The 27313-nt window shown below is 47.1% G+C and overlaps 1 protein-coding gene across 2 annotated transcripts; it reads left to right on the forward strand.

Moving 5' to 3' along the window:
* On the forward strand, positions 1–26541 carry LOC135239148 (RNA-binding protein Musashi homolog 1-like). Of its 2 annotated transcripts, XM_064307615.1 has the most exons (15): positions 1–304; positions 768–808; positions 1882–1963; positions 2159–2243; positions 10354–10395; positions 11061–11153; positions 17667–17715; positions 18939–19021; positions 19499–19616; positions 20289–20369; positions 21273–21329; positions 22090–22152; positions 22509–22660; positions 22991–23036; positions 23478–26541. In XM_064307615.1, exons 1-14 carry the CDS (start codon positions 246–248, stop codon positions 23030–23032), a joined length of 1047 nt encoding a protein of 348 aa, XP_064163685.1. In that variant the 5' UTR covers positions 1–245; the 3' UTR covers positions 23033–23036; positions 23478–26541. The 2 variants fall into 2 exon arrangements, with proteins under 2 accessions (XP_064163685.1, XP_064163687.1); XM_064307617.1 differs by lacking the exons at positions 1–304; positions 768–808 and adding an exon at positions 924–1245.
* The last annotated feature ends 772 nt before the right edge of the window (positions 26542–27313 follow it).

Below are 27313 nucleotides of genomic sequence, written 5' to 3' on the forward strand. Positions count from 1 at the left end.
AAAAACATCCTGGGAAATACTACTCGTGCACGAGAGGCAACATTAAAGAGGCGGTGTGGGACACGGGAGGCGAGGAGGGACGGAGAGAGTGAGACAGAGCGAGAGGTGGAGTCTCCGCTTTTGTGTGTGTAAAGCGCTCTCGTCCCGCCTCCCCGAGACGCCCCCAGCCACCCCACCCCCCTCGGCCACCCGCCCCTGACTCTCCCCGCTCTCTCACACCGCGCAGTCGGGACCAGAGGGAAGGCATGGAGACCGAAGGGAGCCAGAGCAGCCTATCGTCCGCGGACTCCCCCCACGACCCCTGGTAAAGCTCTCGCCGTGCGTCGGTTGCGCTCCAGCTCGGCTGCTGTCCCGCTGAGGAGACCCAGGAGTTGGTGGGCAGATTATCGGAGCTCCGAGACAAAAGGCAGCATGCTGTACTGTTGTGATCTCAATGTGCCGCGCTGGACCGTGTCTCTGCCGCGCATCCTGCGCTCCAACCGCCGCTCTCACCATGTTTTCGCCGTGCACAAAGAGAGACAGGATGGCCGTAATTGATTGCAACTTTCTCTTTCTGCGTTGAGAAGCTCGCAGCTTATTGCTGGGATAACGGCCTGACTGTGCAGAAAGTAGACCTGTACTACCAACATGGCCGATATTTTTCTTTAGCTACTTCAATCTTTGTTTTTTGTGTATTATGTGTTAGCTTGATATATTTGGCCTTTTGTATTAATTGAAACACTTGATCGTGTTGTTTCACATCCCGTTCTTTCTTTTCTCTCATTTAGCAAAATGTTCATCGGCGGCCTCAGTTGGCAGACGACACAAGGTGAGCCATGTAGCCCAGCTAGCGACTTTCTCAAGTATTGAGGTAACCACATAGAAGTGACGTTAGCGTGCTTTTCGCTGTTTTTCAGTGTTTCGGTGATCATTCATTTTCGATCCCGGACCGACTGTAAATGTGTTTAGTCGGACTGTTGTGTTTACTTTTTTCGGGATCTCTTTCTTTAAAACAGTCGTCATGATGCAAAAAGAAAGTAAAGAGTTGGTTCAGCGCTGCCGAAATCAAAGCGCTAATTCAGTGCGGATCCATGAGCGGGGATTTAAGAGTCGAGCTGGAACACATAGCAAGGTCGGAGGGATGGGGATTAAGCGTATATTGATTTAGCACAGCATATACGAGCTATAAACCCTGTCTGTGATACAGGACGAATGCGTTCCAAACAAACAAATGACGATGCACAGATAGCCTACATTAGCCCACAGGTATCTCTCCTGAAACCGCTGCTGGCTTTCTCTAGGTTACGTTTTGTCCTTGTACCTCGCCTAGGGGAGAAGTTTTTCGTCAAGCGGGCGCTTTGGGAATTTGTTTTGTTAGGAAACTGGGGCTTATTGTTAGCAAGCGTGTGTGCTTAGCTACCGAGTGCTGCTTCTGTGCGTCAGCTTTGTGCGATTTCTCCACCCCACCAACCGTAACCACACGGCACATTTTATTGAACGTTATGTTTATTTTAATAAAAGTGAATGATTGCACATATCTGAATTGGATTATTGCTATTGTCTTATGTTGTTGATGTTATCCCATGGACTGAATCGACTGAATGCCCTTTAGAAAAAGAATGTGGGTTACAAAGTGTTGTTACTAACATTCTGTTTTGAGTGCTGAGTTGGTATTTCTAGGTTGTGGATGCTCGTTTGTTCAGGATACAGCCTTGCTAAAGGTCTTCAGTTGGCATCCTTTAAACATTTTTATGGCCGCTTCGGAGGCAGAAGCGAGCCTATGAGCTATTAATGGAAAGCTTTAAGTGACGGACTTATTCCAGAGCTGTCCGTGTTGCCTATGCCATTTAATTTTGATGGTGTGTGACTAATCTCTTGTCCGTCATTCTGGTTATTTTTCAGAGGGTTTGAAGGAGTACTTTTGTAAGTTCGGAGAGGTGAAGGAGTGTATGGTGATGCGAGATCCGGTTACAAAGCGATCAAGGTGAGTGAGCCATTCGCTCTGCCTCTGCAGCGGCTTAAAGACGTTCACTCAGCGCGGAACTGACATTTGTTTATGTTTTTAAATCCCTTAGAGGGCGTACTCTAATTAGTTATTTTGGAAAGTGTTACTTGCGCACTTAACATTTGGTATAGACGGGCGCCTTTAAATGTTAATAACTTTGTCATTCATTCACAGAGGCTTCGGTTTTGTCACATACGTAGACCAGGCTGGAGTCGATAAAGTTTTGGCGCAAACCAGACATGAACTGGATTCAAAAACAGTGAGTTTGCTTCTGTTACGCTTTTTTCCTCTATCATTTTTGCTTTTCAGCGTGCATGAAAAATCAAAACACTCGCAATGCCTGTCAAGTGTAGGCCTATGTAGGCTACACATGAGTGGCCCTACATGTGAATTGGATGGCAGCTCATCAAGAACTATAAGGACCAATTCTAGGTTTTCATTTTGTCCGTTTGCTCTCGCGCCGTCAAATAATAGTCCTGTCCGTAGGCCTACTAAGTACGAAAAAGGGAGATCACCAGAGGTATAAGTAGCCATTTAATTTCCTTTTCTGGACATTCTAATGCTGATGTAACAATCACTAGGCCCTGGTAATTGAAAGCAATGGAATTCTAGAACACCGACTTAGAATTTTGAAAAAAACATTTTAACAAGCCTGCTGTTAAAAGGATTGAAGCCCGGCATGCGCTAGTTTGCGTAAAGTTAGAACCTTGAGTTAGGCTAACGGACTTCCAGATGACTGGACCTCATGTGCGCCGAACATGGGCTCACTTAAAACTAATATAACCTTTTTGTGTTTGATCGGCCATCCCATTGTCCAGCTTCTGGAAAACGATAAGGAGAATGTGTAAGATGTTTATAAAGAAGGAAAAGCAGAAGAATAACTTAAAGAGAATAGGCTTCCCCACTCTCGGTTTCCCTCTCTCACGTGATATGGAAAAGTCTGTTTTTCTGCCTCATGCGTCATTTAAACTATGCCATTTAAATCGGTAGTCAAGAGGATGCGTCAAATGAGGATTTATTTTTATATTTTGGGCAAGTCCGGATTTCTCACAGTTGGCATAATATTACTGCGTGCACAGGAGCACGTGACCGGAGCGGCAGTTACTCGCCCAAGAACCCAGCGCACAAACGCTATTTTAACGAGGTGATGTCACTATGACCGACTCATGATATCACCATGCCCGACTCGTGGCAAGGCCAGCCCGTAGAGGACTATTTTTCACGTGCAGTATTAATTTCCTGAAGCAACAAAGTATAAAACTTTTCACAATCTGTGTAAAGCCAGTGAAAGTGTGTATGCCTTATGCATGTGTCTGTTGGTTATGAATGCAAGCGTGCCAAGGGACAATACAGCCAGTTCGTCACCATGGGGATGAGGGAGTATCCGCCTCCCCAACCCCTGTGGGGGGGGTGGGGGGTCAAAGTGAGGGAGTGGTGATGTTAGTGTGTGTTTGTGTGAATGAGCGAGTGAATGCTGTTATGTGTTTGAGGATGTGACTGCGTGAATTTTAGCATGCCTGTATTTTTTGTGCGAGTGTGAGAAGGAGAAGGGGAATGGAAGGAAGAGGAAAAACAAAGAGGAATAGGTCCAGTTCGGGAGAAGTGATGGAGATGGAGACGGAGAGAAAAGAAGGGAGCAGGGGAGAAAAAAAAGCCAGCAGGAGTTCCCTGGGTGAAGAGGCTTAGCCTGGAGGGGTTTGCCACGAAGATCGCCATGGTGATGTCAGTCACCGGGGGTGGTTTGTCACCCTCTCGGGATGCTCCGTCTCCATAGTGACCCTTAAAGCGGAACGGCACGCGAAACCGCGCGCCCGGTGTTCTGGATCGAATGCGCCGAACTGCTGCCCCGAATCCACCTCGCTCGCAGAGAGAGAGCAGCGGGAGCCAGGGATTACAGGGGGGGGGGGGGAGAGCAGGACAGAACCTCAGGGGTTTGGGGCTGCGGGGGCCGGCTTGATATTTTCCAGAGCCCTCCCACCTGGTCCGGCGTCAGAGCTATGAAAGATTAATCTGAGCGCTGTGGCCCCAGACCGCAGCCTGAAAGCACACCTGCGTACACTGCTCACCTAGCGCCCGACGCCGGGCCTTTATTCAGGATATCTCTACCTCTGCGTATGCTCCTGTTAACTCTGTACAGGCAGACTCGCGCACGCGTTACTTAAAACCATAGGTGTAGATTTCGGGGGGGGGCGCAGGGGATACGTCTCCCTCCATATTTAGAACACGTGCATTTGTCCCCACCCCCCCCCCCTCCAATAAAAACAAGAAAGAAGCATTTCCACCATAAATTGATGCCGAAAAGGCACAAATTGGTGCATAAAAATTCACCAGAATGCAGGAAATGAAGTGTTTGACGCCAGCACCTCCTGGGGGAGGACGCCCAGACCCCCGCTTAATGTGTCCCCCCTCCAATGTTCAAACGAAACCTACGCCACTGCTTAAAACGCCACATCCTTCACACCCCCCGTTTCTTTGTGGTTGGCTTATGATGTGTTCACTGCTAAAGATGTGAGGCTGCAGGCCTAGCATCACGTCTGCTCTTTGCCTGAACCTTTGTGTGTGACCTTTGGAAATCGCGGCTGCTGAGTATAAATGAGTGCTGTAAAAACAGCGTTCCCAAAATACATGAGAATATCTGAGCCGTGGAAAAGAAAATTAGCATAAATTTTTAAAAAATGCGTCCATTTTTTTTCTAATTCATTTGCATGATGTCACCTACTCTCATGTCTTGCAATATCAGTGTAATAGTGTAATCAGATGGTGTTTGCTAATTGGACAGCTCACTGGTCTGAACATTACTTTCCAAAATCATTGGCTGCTGGAAAGTGAATTGTATGCCTTTGTAGCTATATTTTGAAAGTAATGTGCCTTAATTTGAACTTCCAACTCACAAAAGTAGCCATTTACTTCAAAGTATCCCTGACTACTGCACCAAAAGTAAATCTTTGGAAATAATATTTATTCTTAATATTGTCATTGAAAAGGAATGAAAAATAAATCTGTTTTTATCTCTTATCATATCATCAATTTATCATTAATCTTTCTTATTATTATCATAGTAAAAGAAGTGTCAGTTTTCCTCTGTCTTCTATTTGAACTGGCATTAAGGTTGCCTGGGTCAACAAGCAAAAAGTCATGTTTTAACCAGGACAAGTAAAATCGTATTGAGGTTGATTTGATGACACAGATATTCACCTTGTATAAAATAACACAAGTGGTCTGGGTTGATTGTTGAGTACTGAAATGGCTGAGTCACACTGTAATAGGGAGGCAGTTGGGCAGTGTGAGTTATCATTAAAACCCTTTAGATAAAAACCGCTGGAGTTTTCCTTGCGATGGGGTACTTGGTCGCAGTCTTAATTCATGTCGTCTGCTTTATGAGTCAAACTCGCTTCTAACGCGCTTTTCCGAGCGTAAATAGTTTTTTTTTTTTTGTACTCTGTTTAAACTAAAGGGGCGGGTGATCCCCCCTGCTTTAATCCGGCAGGGTCTGACCGCGCTCGGACCCTGGCGACGTCGCGGGGCTCTGTTGTTTTTCGTCAGTGTTTGCGTTAGTCTGCCCCCCGAATAACTTGTTGTCCGGCCTCTGAAAGTTAGTCATTCACGCGCACGTTATTATCGTAAGTTTGAAAAGTAGTCCGTTACCCGCACCGTGTAACTGCCGCTCACTGTAAATAGGAAATTGAGAGGCAGGCATATTTGGAATGTAGTTGGTAGCTGCCGAAGGGCCTTGTAAAACGCAGAAACTGGAGACGCGCACCCGGAAATTTAAACGGGGCGCAGGCCAACTGGAAACTCATAAATCATAAAAAATGGCGCGAGGTATATATTCTGAGGTATATTTCATAAGGTATGAATACACGTATACACACACCTGTTGTTTCTAATTCTAATTTCACGGATGTCTATAAATTATCTGCTTTACCTCATTTCCGTGACCCTGACGGAGGCACCGTGTGCCGAAACGTTGGTTTTTAAGTGCTTCGCGAATAAGTTATGGGAGTATGTGGAGTTTGCGACTTCCTTTTTATGATTTATGAGCTGTGGAATGGCCCCTAAAAATTCTGATTTTAGAACAGGCACCAGAAACTGCAGGTGCGATAGACACGGTGAACACAATCCGTTTAATGGGAAAGTAGATTTTCTAAAGAAACTTCATAAAATGGTCAAACTCTACAAACATTTCAATTGTTATTGTACTTCTTTAAAAATGCTTTGTGTGTTGAGATGTGTTTTTGGTGGTAGGTGTTCCGGTGGTGTTGGAGCTTGGTGTTCAGGTGTTTTGGAGCTAGGTGTTCAGGTGTTTGGTCATGTGTTCAGGTGTTTTGGAGCTAGGTGTTTGGGTGTTTGGTCGCAAGTGTTCAGGTGTTTTGGAGCTAGGTGTTTAGGTGTTTGGTCGCAAGTGTTCAGGTGTTTTGGAGCTAGCTGTTTCAAATGGCTTGCTGCTGGTCTGTGGAGATTAGTTGGCCTGACTGGGACAGAGGGGTGTAACCCCGTCTGTAATTAGTATGGATCTCAGAGTGACTAATCGGATTGGAGGAAACTAACTGGATTATATTGCCTAGGTATAGATGGCCCAGCTTGTGTGTGTGTGTGCGTGTGCGCGTGTGTGTTTGTGTGTGTGCCCGTGTGCACACGCAGGTGCAAAGGCTGGGACAGCCTCATCTGTTGACGTGCGCACACATCTTTATTGAGTCTGCTCCAGAGGGAAGCTCATTAGCAAGACTCGTTAGCTGGCTGCTCCTGTTTTTGCTGTTGCTCGTTGGAGTGAAGTGACCCCAGAGCTCAGCTCCAAAGGCTCCTCGCTGCACAGTTTTCTTCATGTATTGTGCTGTGATTGGTGCTGGTTTTCCGCTGCACGGCTGTGATTGGCCCATTCTGTCCCCATGCATGGCTGTGATTGGCTCTTTCTGTACCCTGTGTCTAATCGCTTTGTGACTGTTCGTATTCTTAACAATCAGTGACAAGTTCACACACACATCCAGTCTGGTGCGTGCCTTGAGTGAGCGAGTGAGTATTGCGTGAGTGTGTTGCTTGAGTGCGTGCATTGCCTGTGTGCGTTGTGTGAGTGTGAGTGTGAGTGCGTTGTGTGAGTGCATGCATTGTGTGAGTGCGTGTGTTGCTTGAGTATGTGCATTGAGTGAGTGCGTGCATTGTGTGAGTGCGTGTGTTGCTTGAGTATGTGCATTGAGTGAGTGCGTGCATTGTGTGAGTGTGTGTTGCTTGAGTACGTACATTGAGTGCGTGCGTGCGTTGTGTGAGTGTGTGCATGGCGTGAGTGCATTATTGGTTCAGGTGAGGGGCAGGTCAGGCTCTGACGTTGGGTCACTGGTGGTCAGGACCCATCTGTTAATGTCTTATTCATTATCGGAGCCAGTGTATCTGCACACTGGGTCACTGAAGCTGTTTATAGAACAGACAAACACACACACACTCTCTCTCTTTCACACTCACACTCACAAATAAAGGTCTCGGGGCTCATTTAGAATATATGTCAAATGCAGAATATTTAACATTTGCCATTATGACTATCATTTTAAAAATGAAATGTCGACACTCACCGGTGTTCACTGTGGCCGGCAGCCGTGTAGGACAGCGCGCAGCTGGCTCTGTAGTCGTCCAGGGCAAGGAGTGTTTCTATTGGCCGGGATGAGAGCGCCTCATCGCGCACCGCTCTGATTGGACACCCGCAGCTCCGCTTGCTGAACCTGTTGACATACGAAGTCCCCCCCCACGCCGCTCGGTGAGACGGCCCGTCCGTTTGTGAAAGGGACGCGCGCCCGCCTGTTCCCGCACACAGTGTGCGTCTGTCCGTTTCCGAACAGGTGCGGGGCAGTTGGTCCGGCCGAGGGAACGGCGGGTGTCACGAGGTGAGCGCGCGTGGCCTAGCGACCGCGCCGTAGCGGTAAACCGGTCTGAGCGCGTGCGACCTGCCCGGGCGTCACTCTGCTGTTCTCGGTAACGGCCTGCTTCTTGGAAGTGCTCGGTGATGTCATCGCCCTTCGGCCAGCTCAGGATAGCCGGCATTGTCTGGCATCTCGGCCTCTGGGTTATTTGTGTCGTTCTGTCCCACCTCACTAATGGCTGAGACTGATTCTGGGTGTGTAGCACCTATCTATCTATTATAATTATTTAGCCATCAGAACGGTTAACGTTTCGACCGCACCAGTCTTTGTTCTAACGACCAAATAAATACAGTCGTGTGTTTTTTTTGGGAGCATCAAGCAAGTGGGTGCTGGTCTTTGCTTTTGCTTTGCTTTCCTATTTTTTCATGTTCCTGTGACCCCAGCACCTTGCGCTGGTTTTTTGGCATGCGTTTGTTTTTTCTAACACTGCTACTTTGTATTATGCCCCAATGCTTTAGAATCACCTTTCTGATGTCATAACTCAGAGGAGTGTACATACATTTGAAAATGCAAAAAGTTTTTTTAGGAGACTGTTGTGTGATGCTATATTGGATAACTGACACGCTTTCTGAAGAGTGGTATCGAGCCGATTCTGGGGGGGGGGGAGGGGGGAGTCTCTATATACAGTTTGAGCTTGATTTTCCAAACTTTTCATATCAGAACACATCCTAGTAAGGAGCAACAAACTGACTGTTGGTTTAGCCTCTTCCTAGACGACGTATGGGCACGTCAAATGACGTCACATGAAGAAGACTGTCCTTCTCTGTACCTTTTCTATCTTTCCTGAACTCTGGATCCTCTTACTCCATAGATAGCTGCGAGGGATTAAAGGGACACTGCATCTGTAGGAGATTACACGGGTGTGGTGGTCCTGAGTTTGGTGAAAAATGGTGCGAGATCACGAGGAACGCTGCACTGGACCTCACCTGGGTCTGAATATGCACAGGCCTGGGTCAAATACGTATTTGCTTTGGATTCAAATACTTTTCTGTGCTTTACTGATCTTGTCTGGCGTATTGGAACCAATGAAATACTCTCAAAAAGTGCAAACCCTGCCGCCTTGTAATATTGGCAGGCTCAATTATGCCAGGCAAGATCAACAGAGCACAGAAAAGTATTTGAATCCAAAACAAAAACGTATTTGACCCAGGTCTGGCACAGAAGGAACTGAACAGTGTTAAAACACAGATTGCAGATTCAAGCGCAGATTCAAGCCTCTTATTGCACCCTACAGCCACAGCAAGATCAGTTTTCATCAGCAGACTGAATCTTTGCACTTTTTCTTTTTGCACTGTATAATTTTGTACTAATAATAAGTGTCTTTTTGCTAGACATCCGCGTCCTACCGGATATGCAGAGAGCTTATGGAATTTTTATTTCCCGTCATCGTTGGTTCTTCTCCCAAACACCATAATAATCTAGGATATTTTTTGTAATCAGCACACACACATATTCACAGGTTTGGTTTCTTACCTGTGGAGAGGTCTGTCACTGTAGTATTTAAGGTTTTTTGTAGTTCTGTCTGCTTTCTCGCTCTATATATGAGTGCAGACTTTGTTTAGGCCAGTGGTGTTCACTCTACCCCTTGGAGGGTTGCAGTGTGTGCAGTGTTTTGTTGTTAATCAACACCTATTAGGTATGTTTAACCAGTTGATTACACAGTTACCTCACTGTACCTGGTTTCTGGGTTCTCAGCTGGTTGCTGGTCGCTGGTCTTAAAGGGTGTGACATCACTAGCTTAGGTAATCGAAGCCAAAAAGCTTCTGGCTGCAGGTGCTGAATATGCCCTTATCCTCAAAGCTGTAGCTCCGCCCCTTTGTCTTGTAAATGCTGAATATGACCTCATCCTCTGGCTTTAGCTCTGCCCCTTTGCATGCAGGTGCTGAATATGACCTCATACGCTGACTTTAGCTCCGCCCCTAAAGCCATGCTGTGACGTTTTCTTTTTTATTTTGCGACGGGAAATTACGGTGTAATCACTGTTAATGGAATTTAGATTTTTAGTCTTTTTAAATTTTGAATTCACTGGAAACTATAAAGAAGTAGTGGTTGGCTCAGTATTACATTTACATGTAGGCATTTGGCTGATGCCTTTATCCAGAGTGACTTACATAAGTGCGTGCTTTCAGTTTACACAGTTAGCAGCGCTAATGCCAAGCCATCAGGGTCACTGCCATTTGTAGTTGTTAATACATTACAAACTTTACGAGCTAGAGTTAAGTGCCATAGCAGGTGCAAGAGGGAGGTGTGGGGTGTGATGTTATTAAGTGAATGGGATTGAGGAGAAATGGTGTAAATTAAGGATGAGTGTGAGGATGATTCAGCAGGAACTCACTGCACCTTCAACAGGAACTCACTGCACCTTCAGCAGGAACTCACTGCACCTTCAACCGGAGCTCTGCTGCTTATCAGTTCACCTCAGGGCTTAATTTGATTTGCTGTCTCCTCTCTCCCCTCCCTCAGATTGACCCAAAGGTGGCGTTCCCTCGCAGAGCTCAACCCAAGGTGAGTGGCGGGTCACGGGTCCTGTCCCGCGTACCCCTGTGTAACGGGACCTCTGCTGTGGGATTACAGGGTTCTGTCATGTGGGATTGTAACTTCCTGTCACATGGTCATAGAGTAGAGCATTGAAACCTGCACATATTCTCTCACACACACACACACACACACACACTTTCTCTCACACGCACACAACACACCCTCTGGCTTGGCAGTGTGGACCTTGGGGCTGCTCTGAATGTGTTGGTTGGAGTTCGGACATATTTGCAATTCTGAATGAAGCTGCTCATTGTTTTTAATTGGGCTCTTTTAATTATGTATTGTTGAAATGCCTCGTCATACTAGAGGCAGATATTCATGTTAGAGTGAATGAATATTCCATGTTCATTTAAGGACTTTTAATCAATTGGATGAGTTCTAAGACAACTCATGGTTTCATTTTCTATGCTGCAGCACATTATTCATTTTAAGATGCTTATTTTTCATTGATTAAATTTATAAACCCATAGCTGAATCCATTGAACTCCTAAATACTGAAGGCTGTCCTTCCGAGAATGAGGTGGTGTGGTGGAGAGATATATATAGATATACACACACACACACACACACACACACACACACAAGAAGTACATTATTTTACATCCGTTAAAGTGAATGACCCATCTCCACAGCTGGTGACCCGGACAAAGAAGATCTTTGTTGGGGGCCTGTCTGTGAACACCACCATCGAGGATGTGAAGCAGTACTTCGACCAGTTTGGAAAGGTAACCGTGACAACGCATACCGTAACAGACGACTGGGGGAGGGTTCCCACCATGTGTGGCTCTGGCGTGAGCTGGGCTAACCTCATACTGGTCAGTGACTGGCAGCACACATGGTAGCTGCACCCATTCGCCACCCATAATGCAACAGCGGGAGGGATGGGCCTAGCAGACCCACCTGTCTTTAGCATACCGCTGTCGCCTGGCTAACAGGTAGCCGGGGAGGGGGGGTGTGAGGATACCATGATGAGTGATGTCAGAACAGTAGGGGGGTGGGTGGGTGGGTATGGAGTTACATGTATTTTGCGGTCGAGGAATTTAAGAGAGCATTATAGTTCTATAGTCTTAGTTTTTACCTTTGCAATGTCACCAGCATCTGCGAGAGAAGGGGGGAGAGAAATTGCAGGCGATGACTGGAATCTTGTTTAAGACGGGAAAGAGAAAAAGAAAGAAAGATGAAGGAGGAAAGAGAAAGTAATTATCCTGGAAAATAAGACCAGATGTGAGGAGATGTGTGGATGGCTCAAAGCAGTAGAGAGTGGGGAGAAGTGTGTTTCTGTGAGGCTGGAGTCACACACACACACACACACACACACACACACACTTGAGGGTGTGTGATTTGTATCGGAGTGTTGAGACTGAGATTACTCTGCGTTGAGTCACTGTCTTGCTCCTTTGTTTTTGGGTTTTGTAGGAGGTTTGTAGGGGATCCATTTTAATGAATGTTTTCATTGATCTATGTGAGGAACTGAGGTTGTTCGTGTTGCCATGGTAGTTATGTGAGGCATTAGGATGGCCAGGAGTTTTATTCTTTTATTAATAAATGCTTTTGTACGCCGGTCTGTGTCATTTTGCACTGTAAGTTGACTGTATATTTATTTCCTGTGTTCTTGCGGTGTTCTTGCAAAGCCCGCAGTAAGCTGTCGCACTGTCTCAGGCGCGGCTGGGGTTGCTGTTGGTCAGCCCGGGCTGCTGGTGGCAGCGCAGGTTCAGTTGCGGCTCTCTGAGCCGCTGCAGGCCGCGGGAGCGTGCGGTTTCCTGGCAGGGAGGAGGCCCTGCGCCCGCCTGTCTCTGCCTCCGTGCTGATAACCGTGCGAAAGCCTCTCGGCCGCTCTCAGCCTCGCATCCTGGCTGTGGTTTCAGAGTCAGGTACAGTTTATATGTCACACTTCCCGCTCGGCTTCCTCCTTCCTCCAGAGGAACATCTGGTGCTGGCCTGGCACCGCCAGCTCACCTGGGGGGGGGGAGCAAATGTGATCCACCATAGGCAAACTCTCGTGCCCTTTTTATTAATGCAAGGGGAAGAATAACCTATTATTCTGATGCATGAATTATTGTGACTAGGTCAGAGATTGTACAATGTACAGTCTCTGATTGTACACAGTGTACTGTGCAAAATATTCAGTTTCAATTGCAGGAGTCCAGTATGGATCAAATGTACTGCATCAGTGTTGATTTAGCGCTGGATATTTTAATTTGTACCCCACCCCCTCGTGACAATGTGTGAGAGGTGCAATAGCTTCAGTATGCAAAGTGTAAGGCATCCTCTTTGTGTACTCAGGTACCGTACACCTGGCAGTTGTACAAGCTGAGTCACTCGATCACTGCGTCATTCACTGACTCGTTGCCTCAGTCACTTGCTCAGTCACCCGGCCACAACCCCACTTAATTGGCTGACTCATCCGCTCTACCAGTTAGCACAATCACTCATTCAGTGACTGAGTCACTCACGGACTAACTCACTGAGTCACTCACGGACTAACTCACTGAGTCACTCACTCAGCAGCCCACTCGCACAAACTGACAGACAGGTTCTCTGAGATTCTTATAGCAACATTATCCTGTGCACCTATAAACCAGCCACACCCACTTTAACACAGAGGGGCGGAGCTACCACACCCACTTTAACACAGAGGGGCGGAGCTACCACACCCACTTTAACACAGAGGGGCGGAGCTACCACACCCACTTTAACACAGAGGGGGGAGGTGCTGCCCCACCCACTTGAACACAGAGGGGGGAGGTGCTGCCCCACCCACTTTAATGGAGGGAGGGGGTTTCCACACCCACTTTAACACAGAGGGGGGAGGTGCTGCCCCACCCACTTTAATGGAGGGAGGGGGTTACCACACCCACTTTAACACAGAGGGGGGAGGTGCTGCCCCACCCACTTTAACACAGAGGGAGGTGCTGCCCCACCCACTTTAACACAGAGGAGGGAGGTGCTGCCACACCCACTTTAACACAGAGGGAGGTGCTGCCCCACCCACTTTAACACAGAGGGAGGTGCTGCCCCACCCACTTTAACACAGAGGGAGGTGCTGCCCCACCCACTTTAACACAGAGGGAGGTGCTGCCCCACCCACTTTAACACAGAGGGAGGTGCTGCCCCACCCACTTTTACACAGAGGGAGGTGCTGCCCCACCCACTTTTACACAGGGGGGCGGAGCTGCCAGACTGCACTTTTTTCCTCTTTTAAACGGATTGGTTTTTATTTATGTAGGTATTTATTTTTTTATAATTCCTGCAACGTTGTGCAGACAGTGCCTATTAGTCGCATATGTACCACTGGAGTATCGCACCCCAGGGCACCCCACAGCCCCCCCCCCAGATTCCAGTGCGGTTATGTCAGAGTGCGGCGGGGTAATGAGTTGTTTAGTGACCGAGGGCCTGTCTCCTCTCTCACTTTCACACTCCAGTAACTCCAGCGCTTACCAGAGTAACGGAACGAGAGAACGGGGAAGAGAAGGGACGCCCAAAACGTCACACACACACACACACACACACACACCCCCTCCCCCCTCCTGCCGTCCCGCGTCACAGAATAGAGGGATGAGTGAAACCAGAGAGCCGGAGACGGACGGACGGGGGGGGGAAAGAAAAGTTTGTCTCCATCCAGCCATACGAGGCTCGATTAGAGAGGCTGACTGGCCTTATTGTCCGCTGTCCTATTTACCGAGAGAGGGGGAGACAAAGGGAGGGGGAGAGAGGGGGGCAGGAGGATGGAGAGAGAGGGGCAGGAAAAGAGAGGAAGGATGGAGGAGAGGAGGAGGGGCTGATGGAGATGGATAGGGAAAAAAGGGCAAGAGAGAGAGAGAGAGAGGAATAAAGAGACTCTCGACCGTGCGTGTGAGTGAGAGAAAGGGCGAGCGAGAGAGAGAGAAAAATAATGATCGTTGAATAAAAGGTCAAATGTGAGGAGGTCCCGTGGGCAGGGTTGTACAAAGCTCAGACCAGCTCTGTAAACCAAATTATTTTTCGTTTAAAAAAAGGAAAAAGAAACTCCCAACCGAGTAGACGGGAGAACACAAGCGGTGTGCTTTTTTTTTTGGTTTTTTTTTTGGTTCTTATTGTCAGATGTTGGAAAGAAAGCCCTCTCACACACACACACACACACAAAGCCGACAGTCCCAGGTTCAGTGGCAGAGCCTGCTGGGAAAGTCCTGTCCAGTTCTGGGCAGGGGCTGTGTTATTTAATAAATGCGTCATTGTGTCCAGAAATCCGCTCAGACATGCGCTTTGTGGCTCGCGCAGCGACTCGCTGTCGTTTCGTTTCGCGTCTAACGCTCACTTTCCACTCTTTTTAGCGTTTTGGAAGAACAAAAAAAATACAGTGGGATGGGCTGGCGTCGGTCGACATTTACGAATAAAGGCTTTTTGGAGATTTTCATGAGGATGCACTGTGGCAGTTTCCCCTGGTATTTCCTAATACAAGTTTAATTTCCTGACACAATATTTTGGAATAATTGTTTTCAAGAAACTTTTACGACAATTCTGACAGAAACCACCGTGCCTTTGGGGCGGGGGGGGGGATTAAGTCTGAGATTATATACAGTTAAATGCAAAAGAATTGGGACAGTGAATCCATATTTTTTTTGTTTTGGCTCTGTACTCCAGCACACTGGATTTGAAATCAAATGATGACTATGAGGTTTAAATGCAGACCGTCGGCTGTAATTTGAGGGTATTTATATCCATATTGGGTCATCACTGTAGGAATTACAGCCCTTTTTATACATGGTGCCCATTTTAGGGGAGCAGAACTAATGGTACAGATTAACATAATCTGAAATAGTCATCACATTTAGTACCTGATTGCACATCCTGTGCATTCGATGGCTGAACTGAAGATGGCTGCAGTACAGGCCTGGCAGAGCATCACCAGGGAAGATACCCAGTGTCTGTTTGTTTTGGGGGATTTTTGTTCAGTTGGATTGACGTCAGGTGTTTGACTTGGCCGGTCCGAAACATTCCCCTTTTTGGCCCTGAAAAACTCCTTGGTTGCTTTAGCAGTGCATTGTCCTGCTGTAAGGTGAAGCAGCATTCAGTGAGTTTTGAGGCATTTGGTTGGATCTGAGCTGATAAGATGCTTCTGTACTCTTCAGAATTCATCCTGCTGCTGTCAGCAGTCACATTATCAATAGAGAGAAGGGAGCCAGTTCCAGTGGCAGCCATACATGCCCAAGCCATAGCACTGTCTCCACCATGTTTCACAGATGAAGGGGGTGCTTTGCATAGTGATCAGTTTCTTTCTTTCTCCACACTTTCCTCTTTCCATCGCTTTGGTACTAGTTAATACTTGTTTCTTTGTCTTTAAGATTTACTCTGAACTCTGCAAAAAACAAAAAGTACATACAAAAACTGCAAACTGTAACCTGGCCGTTGTGTTCTTGAGTCAATGGTTTGCATCTTGCAGTGAACCCTTTGAGGTTATGCTGGTGTAGTCTTCTCTTCATGGTCGTCTTTGATACAGCTACGCCTATATCCTGGCCATTGTACTTGATCTGTTCGACGGTTGAAGAAGGGTTTTTCTTCACAACCGAAAGCGTTCTGAAGCTGACGGTCTGCATTTATAACTGTCCCAGTACTTTTGCATTTAACAGTGACAGCATGCAGTGCTATCAGTCCTTTAATATCTTTAAGAGTTCCAGATAGATTCTGTATTTAATATAAGCCGTTACGTTTCCTCGTAGATTCTTTTCACGCTGTCGCCATGGTTCAGATTCCGCCACGGCACCCTAGGGTCGCGCGGGACTTAACTCGCGCGTCGTTGCCTTGGCGATGGCAACAATGTTGAAACCTCCACGACTTCAGCGTCACGACTGCTTCTCACATGTGGTCTGCAGAGCCAACCTGCAGTGTAGAAATAAACGATGAATATAAATGCGAGTTAACAGTTTTAGCTCCAAGTAGTTTTATTTGAGTGCTGTATGGCGGTCCAGCAGACCTTGGCTTTCGAAACCTTGACTGATCAAGCCAGTCCCAAGTTAGAGACAGCCCTGGTATTTATGTTTTGGCACTACTGTGTGAAGTTGTGTGTAAAGTTGTGGTCAGGGTAGAAGTGTTTAAAGTTGTGTACAGGCCAGGCACAATTGTTTGTGAAGTTGTGCTTGGGGCTCAGTGGTGTGATGGTGAGATGAATCAGAACTACAGTGATATGTAATAAGTTTTAAATAATAGAGGTCTGTGTGTTTCTCTATGGGAAGCTGTTTGTTTGCCCTCACAGAGATGGCTGGAGGGCAGAGAGAGAGAGAGAGAGAGAGAAAGGGAGAGAGGGAGAGGAGATCTGCGGGTGAGAGAGGGGAGAAGAAGGGGTGACAGGCCCCTGACCCCTCTCCCCCCTCCTCTCCTTTGTCTCTCTTCTCTCTCTCGTCCCCTTCTCTTTTCCTCTGCTCATCTGGTCACTCTCTTTCACCCGCTCTCGTCCTACACACATTCCTCCTGTCTTCCCACCTTCACCCTCTCCCCCCTCACCTGCTCTCTTCTTCTCCTTCTTTCCCCGTTTTTTAATCTCTCCGTCTCCCCCCTCCTCATTAAATACTTTTCTTTCATTCTTTGTTTTTTTTCTAGATTTTGCCAGTGCTCCAGTGCTTTTATCTGCTGCGTTATCCTGCACTCCTTTTCCCTTCTTTGTTTCACTCCATTCTCTCTCTCTGTATCCCTCCCTCTCTCTCCTGCTCTCCCTCTCTCTCTGTCCTGCTCTCTCCCCTCAGTGGAGATGGCGGGGGTAAATGGCTCTAATTGAAATTCTTTGCATGCTGCCTGGGAACGGGTAAACTTTGTGGAAGAACAAGGAAAGGGGGGGGGCAGAGATTGTGAAAAGATTATCCCCCCCTCCACTCCACTCACAGAGAGAGAGAGTGAGTGTGTGCGTGTGTGTGTGAGAGAGAGAGAGAGAGAAAGAGTATGTGTGTGTCAGAGAGAGAGGGAAAGCGAGCGAGTGTATGTGTGAGAAAGTTTGTGAGTGATGGAAAGAAACGGAAAGGAGAGACTTTCGACGCTAACTTTCCGATGGAAAACTATCCTCCGGTCGTCTGTGCCCTCCCTCCCTCCGCTCTCTCTCTCTCTTTTGTCACACCCCCCCCCCCCTCCATCTGTCGCTAGGGCCCCTCTCAGACTCGGTAACAGTGTTACTGGGGTTGGCAAGTGGGGGGGGGGGATTTTAAACCCCATGTGGTGCGATGGAGCCCCTCTCTGTCCCTCTGTCTAACCTCCTGTGTCCCCACCCCCTACAGGTCGATGACGCCATGCTCATGTTCGACAAAACAACCAATCGGCATCGAGGTGAGATTCCGTCTGCTTCTGCCCACCGCCACGACTGTGAACAAGTACAAATAAAAACTTACTCAGCTGCAGTTCCTGTAGTGCACTTTCATTTTCATTTACATGGTCAATATGCAAAAATATACGAACAAAGCATTTTGCCCTGTACAGCAGGATCTGTTGAGCAGATAAAAAGTAGATATAATTATGATATAATAATGATCACAACCAGATTCATAATTGGAGAGTGGTTCTTAGTGCAGAGATGTCCTCCATGGTCTGGTATCAAATCCAGGTGACCCGTGTTTGGTCGTAGTATCACCCAGAAATTAGGGGTTTCAGTCAGGAGTGTGGCTTGTGATTGGCTGTCGCGTGGGAGGGAGTGGTCTGAGGGTATTTGGGTGACACGCCCAGATGTGATGTTTCTCTGTGGTCGCCGTTCTCTCCTCTTCGTCTACTCCTTTCTCTCCTCTCTCGTGTCCTGTCCTCCCCTCTCCTGTCTCTCCTCTGCTCTCCTTCCCTCCTCTCTCCTCCTCTCTCCTCTCCTCTCTCGTGTCCTGTCCTCCCCTCTCCTGTCTCTCCTCTGCTCTCCTTCCCTCCTCTCTCCTCCTCTCCTCTCCTCTCTCGTGGAGGTGAGAAGGAGGGAGGCTGTGCTAATTAACCAGGCTGTTAATCGGGGCTCAGAGTAAGCCGTCTCAAAGCACCCCCTGACCGATCGATTGTGACGGGCGGCAGCTTGGCCAAATCCCACGGGCTGCTGCAGGGGGGAGGGCTCGCGTTTGAGATGGGAGGGGCCAGCGAATTAGAATCTTTAAAGGGCTCCAGGGTAACATGAGGAAATGCACTGCAGTCACTCAGCTGTGCTCCTGTGAGCATTACTTACTGAAATCAGCACAGATGCTCTACTTACTGAAATCAGCACAGATGCTCTACTTACTGAAATCAGCACAGATGCTCTACTTACAGAAATCTGCACAGCTCCTCCAATTATGGAATCAGCACAGATACTCTGCTTACTGAAATCAACACAGATACTCTGCTTTATTAAATTAGAACAACTACAGAAATCGGACTAGTTACTCCACTTACAAAAATCAGAATGGATACTCAAATTACTGAAATCAGCACGGATACAGAAATCAAACCAGTTTCTCCATTTATAAAACTCAGAACAGATACTTAGTGTGCATAGTGTATGTTAGTCTGACAGTGCATGTTTCAGTGTGTGTGTTTCTGTGCTTCAGGTTTTGGTTTTGTGACGTTTGAGAATGAGGATGTGGTGGAGAAGGTGTGCGAGATCCACTTCCACGAGATCAACAATAAAATGGTAAGATGCACCACTATGCCCCACCCACAACACTGTGTGCCCCGCCCATTAGATCAGAGAATGACACGCCATCCTGCCCTTCCCCTAGCCCATGTGCGGCTGTGTGTGTTTGTGTGTGTTTGTGTACACATGTGCAAGCATGTATGCGTGTGTGTGTGTGTATATTTATGAGTGTGTATGTGTGAGTGTGTGTGTATAGGTGTGGAACTATGTGTGGAACTGTGAAAAGGGCTGTATTCCATACTCAGGTCCCCTGATATGGATGTAAAAACCCTCAAATTAATGCTGACAGTCTGCACTTTATCTTCATATTCATTGTTTTATTTCAAATCCAGTGTGCTGGAGTAGAGCCAAAGCAACCAAAATTGTGTCACTACCCCAAAACTTTTGCTTTTGACTGTGTGTGTGTGTGTGTGTGTGTGTGTGTGTGTGTGTGCATAATGACCTTCACCTTGGTGTGTTTTTTTTTTTGTGAAGGTGGAGTGTAAGAAGGCCCAGCCCAAGGAAGTGATGTCACCGACTGGTTCAGCGAGGGGGCGAACCCGGGTCATGCCTTATGGGATGGATGCCTTCATGTTGGGAATTGGCATGCTGGGTAAGACTGTGCGGCCCGAGTAACTCCACTGCACACCATGTCCTCCCAGGGCTGGGGAGGGTAAGCAGCTGAGCAGTGTGTGCAATTGGCCTGCTGCGGAACTCTGCTGCCATCTGCTGGCCGAGCCAAGTAACCGCACCTCACTTTATCTCACTGAACCGAGCCCTATTCTGAGCGCCTTTTTGTGATGAAGCAGGTGCCCTCACCTGAGATAAACATGTGAGGACTGTCCATTCTTTTCAGTGAGGAGCATGCTTCTTTAAGTATTTACATATCTGGAATACTTTATATGCTGGTAAAATTGCAAAACACTCATGCCCATCCTTAAGAATTTTCCTGCAAAACATTGTGATGCAGCCAAAATGTACAAAATTGAATTTTTTTTTGAATACTGGTAAAAAAATAATGTGTACTTTTAAATTGTTAGTAATACGCAAGCATATTATTTGTGTCTAAAGAGTTGAAGTATTGCAAAGGTTTAATTGACCCAGGTCTGTTCCTCATCAACTTGTCCTTTATGTAAATAGAACGCATCACTCTGTCCTGATTGGGCAGGGGATTTCTCCGCCTCTCGCGATTGCTTGGCCTCTGCGTGGGATAGTCGCACGCCGGCCGTGTCAGGTGTGTGCCAGGCGTTTGATGCCAACGCCAGTCTCTCCTCTGTTCCCGCAGGTTACCCAGGGTTCCAGGCGGCCACCTACGCCAGCCGCGGGTACACGGGCATTGCCCCCGGGTACACCTACCAGTTCCCCGGTGAGCTTCTGCCCCTCCTCTGCCGCCGTGATTGACGGCTGGTTTGTAGGGAAGCGGTTCAGAGAGGCGGAGCCTGTTCGGAGCCAGCGAGGAGAAGCCGTGCCGCCTGGTTCTGTGGTGTCGGTGCTCCTGCGGTTGGGTGGCGGTGGTGGGGGCGAGAATGCCGTGTGAGAGGCTGTCTGTCACTTCCTGTTGCGTCTGTTCTGTGGTCTCTCCTGCTCGATGTCTTTAGAACAGAGCAGGGTTTAGCACAATACAAACATGCACAAGCACACATACATGTGCATACATATACTCACACACACACACACACACACATACATGTGCATACATATACTCACACACACACACACACACACACACATACATGTGCATACATATACTCACACACACACACACACACCACACGCTATGTACGCAGATGTCACCACTGGCTGCTGGTATATTTAAAAGACTTTGCTGTGATGTGTTTGAGTGTGTGGAGTGCAATGTGTGTGTGGGTCCGTGTAGGAGGGCTGTCTGATTCAGTGTCTGTATATTCCTCTTAATTGGGGGAGATATATAAAGGTTTTTCCAATTTGTTCAAAGTAGTGTATGAATATGTAATTTTCCATCGTATGTGTTCTTGAAACATCTAACGTGTTCCATGTTTCAAAACGTTGCTTCTAAATAAACCTTTTTCTCACTGGTGCATAGCCAATCAGGCTTTAACTTTTTGTAAAAAATAAAAATAAAAAAATTACGAAATGTGATTGTTCTGCAGTAAGATATGATGATGTGTGGAAAGAAAGCCCCAGAATCCTCTTGTGTGCGCGAGCGTGCATGTGCATGCATGCGTGGCTTGTGTGCGTGCGGGGTGCGTACACGCATACAGGCTGTTAAAGTGCTCTCTTTCTTTTCTAGAATTCCACTTAGAGAGGACCCCCCTTCTACAGACATCCCACCCCCCCGAGCTCACAGGTCAGTCCATCTGAGCTTTTCAGCCGGCCGGGTCTCTGTGTGTCTGTCTCACTCTAAGACCTGAAACAACAAGTGGGTCTGGCATAGCTCCCAGCATGCAACACGTTTACTCAGCATAACATATATCCCATTACAGCTCAGTGTTACAGTATGGCATCTTACCCATTACAGCTCAGTGTTACAGTATGGCATCTTACCCATTACAGCTCAGTGTTACAGTATGGCATGTTACCCATTACAGCTCAGTGTTACAGTATGGCATGTTACCCATTACAGCTCAGTGTTAAAGTATGGCATCTTACCCATTACAGCTCAGTGTTACAGTATGGCATCTTACCCATTACAGCTCAGTGTTACAGTATGGCATCTTACCCATTACAGCTCAGTGTTACAGTATGGCATCTTACCCATTACAGCTCAGTGTTACAGTATGGTATCTTACCCATTACAGCTCAGTGTTACAGTATGGCATCTTACCCATTACAGCTCAGTGTTACAGTATGGCATCTTCCCATAAAACATCAGTGTTACTCTTAGGAGTGCAAAAGTGCAGTATCAATGTGATGATGTTGTTTGATGTATGGCTGTGTTGTTTATGGTTCACCTCCAAGCATGATGTAATGAACCAGGGAGAACTGCACAGCTTGGGTTAGAGTTTGGGTTTGGGTTGGGGCTGATCCTCAAAGGCGTGCATAGGTGTACATACAGGCGTGTACTGCAGAATTCACCTGTCTGCCTCTTCCTGCCTTTTCTCCTGCAGCCATTCCACTGACAGCGTACGGACCAATGGCAGCGGCCGCTGCAGCAGCTGCAGTAGTCAGAGGTACAGATAGGGGGCAGTCTTCCTCCATTTTACTCCTCTCTGACTGTGTCTGTGTGCACCAGCTGCATGTGTATGGGTTCCAGGATTTGTCAGGTGTCAAAACTTTAAATTTGCAATAAATAAATGCAAAATAATAGTAATAATACGCAGTTATAATTATTATTACTCCGCTGATTTATTTCCCAGCAACTCATTAAAATATATATTTTTTAAACAAATTAGGAATTACAGTGAAATTGATTCTGATTTTTTTTTTTAAATGAATGTCCGTTACTGGGTAAACCCTGTGAAAGAAGCTTGCTCCTTTTCTGGGCGTGTCTGAGCTCCCGCCTCTCCGCTCTCATTCGCTCTCTCAGGCGCTGGGCCCTCTCGCGCAGGATTCCTGGGCACCAGCAGCCCTGGGCCAATGGCAGACCTGTATGCAGCAGCCAATCAGGACTCCGCAGTCAGTAGTTACATCAGCGCCGCTAGCCCCGCCCCCAGCACCGGATTCGGGCATGGCCTTGGGGTAAGACTCGGCGCGAGCGTACACGTGACCGTAGACACGGCGCACACACACAGTCACACACACACACACACACACACACGGCGCACACACACACACACACACACACACACACACACACACACATTTAAAACACAAGGTAAAGACTCGTTCTGCAGAAATGCAGGCTCTTGGCGCGTTAGCTGTCCTTTTCTGCAGCTCCTGTTATTAATCCACAGAATGCACTTTTCTTTGTAAGTCGGTCTGGATGGATGAAGCTGCTAAATGCGTGTAATGTAATGTTCTACCTGTAGAGGGCAGTGTGTGAACGTGCATCTCCTCTACATCCCACAGGGTCCCCTCATTGCCACAGCGTTCACTAATGGCTATCACTAAGGAGGTGAGTCTCAGTTCTCTAAATCCTCACTAGCGGGCGCCCAGGCAGTGCACAGAGCATGCCCTTGCCCCTGTGGGTGGGACTTCATCATGACAGTGGTATCAACTTAGGGAGGCAGGGTAGGAATCCCGCCCTTCATCCTGCAAGAGTGACACCTTTGGTCACTGGGGTACCTGCAGTCTAAGTGCAGCAGCTGGGAAATGTAGTCCTTTGGCAGGGAGACAGTGCAGCTGGTGGACTGCAGAGTGAAAATAAGCAGTGACTTCTGAGGAAAGTACACAAGATTGGTCGTTCCAGATTGGGGTTAAAACTCATAAAATGCTTTGTCTTTCTTTTTTACCGTTTCGTCTTATGACTGATGATCTTATTTTTGAATAGCAAATGTTGGAACTTCTTTCTGAAGCCTGCTTTTTTTTTTCTCTTGTTTTTCTTCAAAACTGTCAGAGCCAAATATGGGAGGGGGAGGAGCCAACTGCTGTAAGCCAATCAAATCGCTGCTTATCTCTTTGGCACAAACCGATTGGCTGCGGCAGCTGCGGCAGCTTTTCCCTTCTGGACGGAAGATCCTATGCCTCACCCCGTTTCCCATTTCTTGTACTAACGTCACTTCCCATACTAATGTCACTTCCTGTTTGACTTTCTTTCTTGTCCTGTCCCTCCTGTAATTTTTTTTTTTTTTAGTGCAGGCTGCTATTTCCTGCAGTGAGGCTGTTGTACAGCCTCTTTTTCATATGAACAAGAAACAAAACAAAAAAAATCTTTTATAAAAGGATTTTATTGTTTTTTTTGGGGGGGGCGGGGGGGGGGGGTGTCGGGTTTTTTTTTTCTTGTTTTCTTTTTTTTTTGTTTTGTTTTTTATCATTTTTTTGGATCTCTTATTTTGGGTTAAGTATACATATGTGTCTGATAGTAAAACCATTGTCACAAGGTCACGAAGAGGAGGAGCAGAGAACATTGCGATGCGTTTGCGTTTCTCCAGTTACGGAATCAACTAATTTGTGCGATTTGCTGTTTGTGTCACACTGTTGGGTTCTTAATGAATTTTCACGCGACAGAAAATTTGATTTAAAACCACAATCTTTGTTTAACAAAAAAAAAAGATGAAAAAGGATAAAAGAAAATGTATATTTTGGTAGTTTTTAAACAAAGCGTTTGTAATAATAATATTAATATTAATCAAGAAGGTATTTTTCAGTAACTGGTTTTGAACAATGTTTTATTTCTTCATGTAAGATATTGTACATAAGACTTAGCGTTTTGAATTTTGCTGGACAGAGGGGTGGGAGTTTATTTAAACTGGAAATGCCAGCTTTGCATAAAACACCCTGAATATTGACTACCCAGTGTGCACTCGCACAGCTGAGAGACAAAATGGGGGCAGTGGGGGCTGTTCACTGGAAAGCAGAGTCTTCACTTGCTGTTATTTTTGTACAGGCGGTAACAAAGTCAGCAAACCCAAACCAGGAGTTGATCTCACGGTTCTCCGTGCAGTCCTTTACCTGGAAGCGCGAGGTGGGGCTAGTTTGTCCGGCCGGACCGTTTCCCTGGGTTTGCATGCTTTTCAGAGAACAGCCCCAGGAAGCCTCCAGTGAAGGTGTGCTTGGGTTATAATCCCCAAACCCTTCCCCCCTTCCTTTAAAAGGCCAGACCCCACCCTCTCTTTCAGAAGAACTGCCCTTGCTGTTGTGAAGGAAAGGGAGGAGGGTGTTCATTTGAGAGATTTGGGCTGGTGAGGTGGTATTTTCGATATCAAAGTGATGTTGGGTAGGGAGGCGGGGGTGGGGGGGGGTTGGGGTGGCGGGGGACATGGGGGATTAGCGCTGGTGCTTCCTTCAGTTTGGGCCAGTGATGGATCCCATTATGGGATTCAGGGTGGAGGAGGAGGGAAGCTCTTACCTTAGTACTTTTTTTGGGGGGGTTGGGGTGGGGGTGGGGTTTTGTGTATGTACATTATTCTGCACGTTTCTCTTCTGTTGATTTTATTTTGTTGTTTATGAGTCTTTTTTTTTGTACTGTTCCGTTTACAGTAACGATCACTGACTAATGAAGGACAAACCCGCACAGCAGGGGATTCTGGGAGCTATCTCTAAACCAGCTGTACCCTTCCTCTTTAACTCTGAGTGCACGTGCGTGCGTACGTACGTACGTGTGTGTCTGTGTGTGTGCGCGCGCATGTGTAAGGTGGGGTGGGGTGTTTCTACATGTACCCATGTGTGCACACGAGCTCAGGGGGCTCATTCATGTATTCTGTTACATTTGAGCAACTTGGCAGATGCTCTTATCCAGGGCAACTTGCACAGCTTGAGTTATTTTATTATATATATAAGTCCATTTACACAGCTGGATATGTACTGAAGCAGGTCAGGTTAAGCACATCCCTCAAGGGCATGTTGGCAGTGCCTCACCAGGGAATTGAACCTGCAACCTCAGACTTAGGAGTCAGTTCCCTAACCCTAACCCCCAACCCTAACATCCCCCCCCCCCCCATCGTATCCTTTGAGGGAAAAAGTTGTGGTTGATTTATATGGATTTCGGAGGCCATCGTTGCTGGAACTCCTGTCGGCGGGTTTGGGGTGGGGGCGGGACAGCTGCTGGAATTAGTGGTACATGAGGGATATGGGGGAAGGCTTTGTGTGATGCGCAAATATACAGGAAGTTCCACACTGCCATGGACTACCCTTTGTATGACATTGTCCGGCCCTTTAAAGGGCCTCCTACCATCAGAGGTCACCCCTGCTGTACATGGTCCCCCGCTGTAAAGGGTCCCCCAGGGTACAGGGACCCCCGTTGTAAAGGGTCCCCCAGGGTACAGGGGTCGCTGTTGTAAAGGATCCCCTGCTGTAAAAAGGGTTCATTCGCAGACCATTGTTTTGTCCTCTGAGCTCCTGGCAGATTCCAGCCAGGCTAACGGCGTGTAGCTCGTCACAGACGTGTCTGTCCCTTTACACTTCCTCACACACACACAAACTGAGCAATAGCGGGGCTCCTGTGTGCACGAGTCCCGAGCTACTGTAGGAATATACACTGTCTTCCACTTCCTCTGAATAGCGCTGCGTGACACCTTCGTAAGCCCACGTCTATAACCGCTCGTAAACAATGAATGTCCTTGTCATGGACTCCGTAAGGTCAAATGCCGGCATTTGTGTGTATCGCTAAGTTACGCCACTGGATGTTCTGATCTAGTCTGCCGTAGCAACATCTGTTATCATGTGACTGATGACACAGTCCTTACTATGACTATGTCAACTGGCAGGAATGTTCATAGAGGTGTATTTGGTGCTTATGAAGGTGTTATGGGCCTCTGGTGAAGGACACTCGATCAGAAGTGCTGCCGTCGACTTCCGTAAGGAAGCCCCCTGTCTCCCCTGTCTTTTGTGCGTTACTTTTAAAACGTCACCCCTCATTCCCAGAAACGAAATACGTTCTCTTGCATTGACCAGCAATAAGGGAGCCCCTGTTAAACTACTGCTTGACACAAACACTGTAGCTTTTTAAACCCAGGTGAAAATCAATGAACTCTGTTTAAACAAAGTAGTAATAATGACAGGAATGACAAGGGCATTATGATTTTTATTTTCAGGAAAATGTTGTACATTTTGCAGGAGAAGCTGTACATTTTTCTTTTTAACAGATTTTATTTTGGGGGTTGGGGGTGGGTTTTGGTTCGTTGTAAAAATGTCTCTCGTCCTTTTTGTCTTTGGTGTGGGGTTTGGGGGGTGGAGGGTGGGGGAGGGGCTGAGGGTGATTGCGAGGGAAGGGAGGGTTTGGCTACAGGGGGAGGTGGGGGGGTGGACTCTGTGATTGACGTGTGTGATTGATTCACACAAGGTCTTCACCAACCCTGAGCTCCTGTCTTCCTTTTTTTGTTTTGTTTTCTTCTTGTTTTCTCCTCTGAAAATTTAAGTTTTAAAATTCCTAATAAATTATTTTAAAACATTCCACTGCTGTCTGTGTGTGATGGTCTGTGTCTCCTATTGCAAGGCTAATGAAGGGGGGGTGGGGGGTGGGGGAGAAGAGTGTTGCGAAATGTTAATGTGCATTACTGCACACACATACCTGTAATGAATTACCACTAGCAGGCCAGCTAGTCTGAATGTGTCAAAGGTTTTAAATAACTGCTTAACTTATTTTTCCAGTTTCTGATGACAGAACATGCAACTGCTTTTAGCTTGTTTAGCTTGTTAGCAAGATTCTATTGGAAAGTAGAGAATTTGGGAGGTTGTATCATTATGGGCAGTGTTGGAACTGCATATAGAGCCTCAAAATGACTTAATTTAGTA

This window comes from Anguilla rostrata, chromosome 14, assembly GCF_018555375.3.
Source record: "Anguilla rostrata isolate EN2019 chromosome 14, ASM1855537v3, whole genome shotgun sequence".
Taxonomy (NCBI): Eukaryota; Metazoa; Chordata; class Actinopteri; order Anguilliformes; family Anguillidae; genus Anguilla; species Anguilla rostrata.

Excerpts from the sequence above, each read along its gene's own strand:
- LOC135239148 (XM_064307615.1), top strand. The coding sequence starts at position 246 with ATGGAGACCGAAGGGAGCCAGAGCAGCCTATCGTCCGCGGACTCCCCC. Across the intron at positions 1,964-2,158 it reads CCGGTTACAAAGCGATCAAG|AGGCTTCGGTTTTGTCACAT; the intron begins GTGAGTGAGCCA and ends ATTCATTCACAG. Across the intron at positions 10,396-11,060 it reads CTCGCAGAGCTCAACCCAAG|CTGGTGACCCGGACAAAGAA; the intron begins GTGAGTGGCGGG and ends CCATCTCCACAG.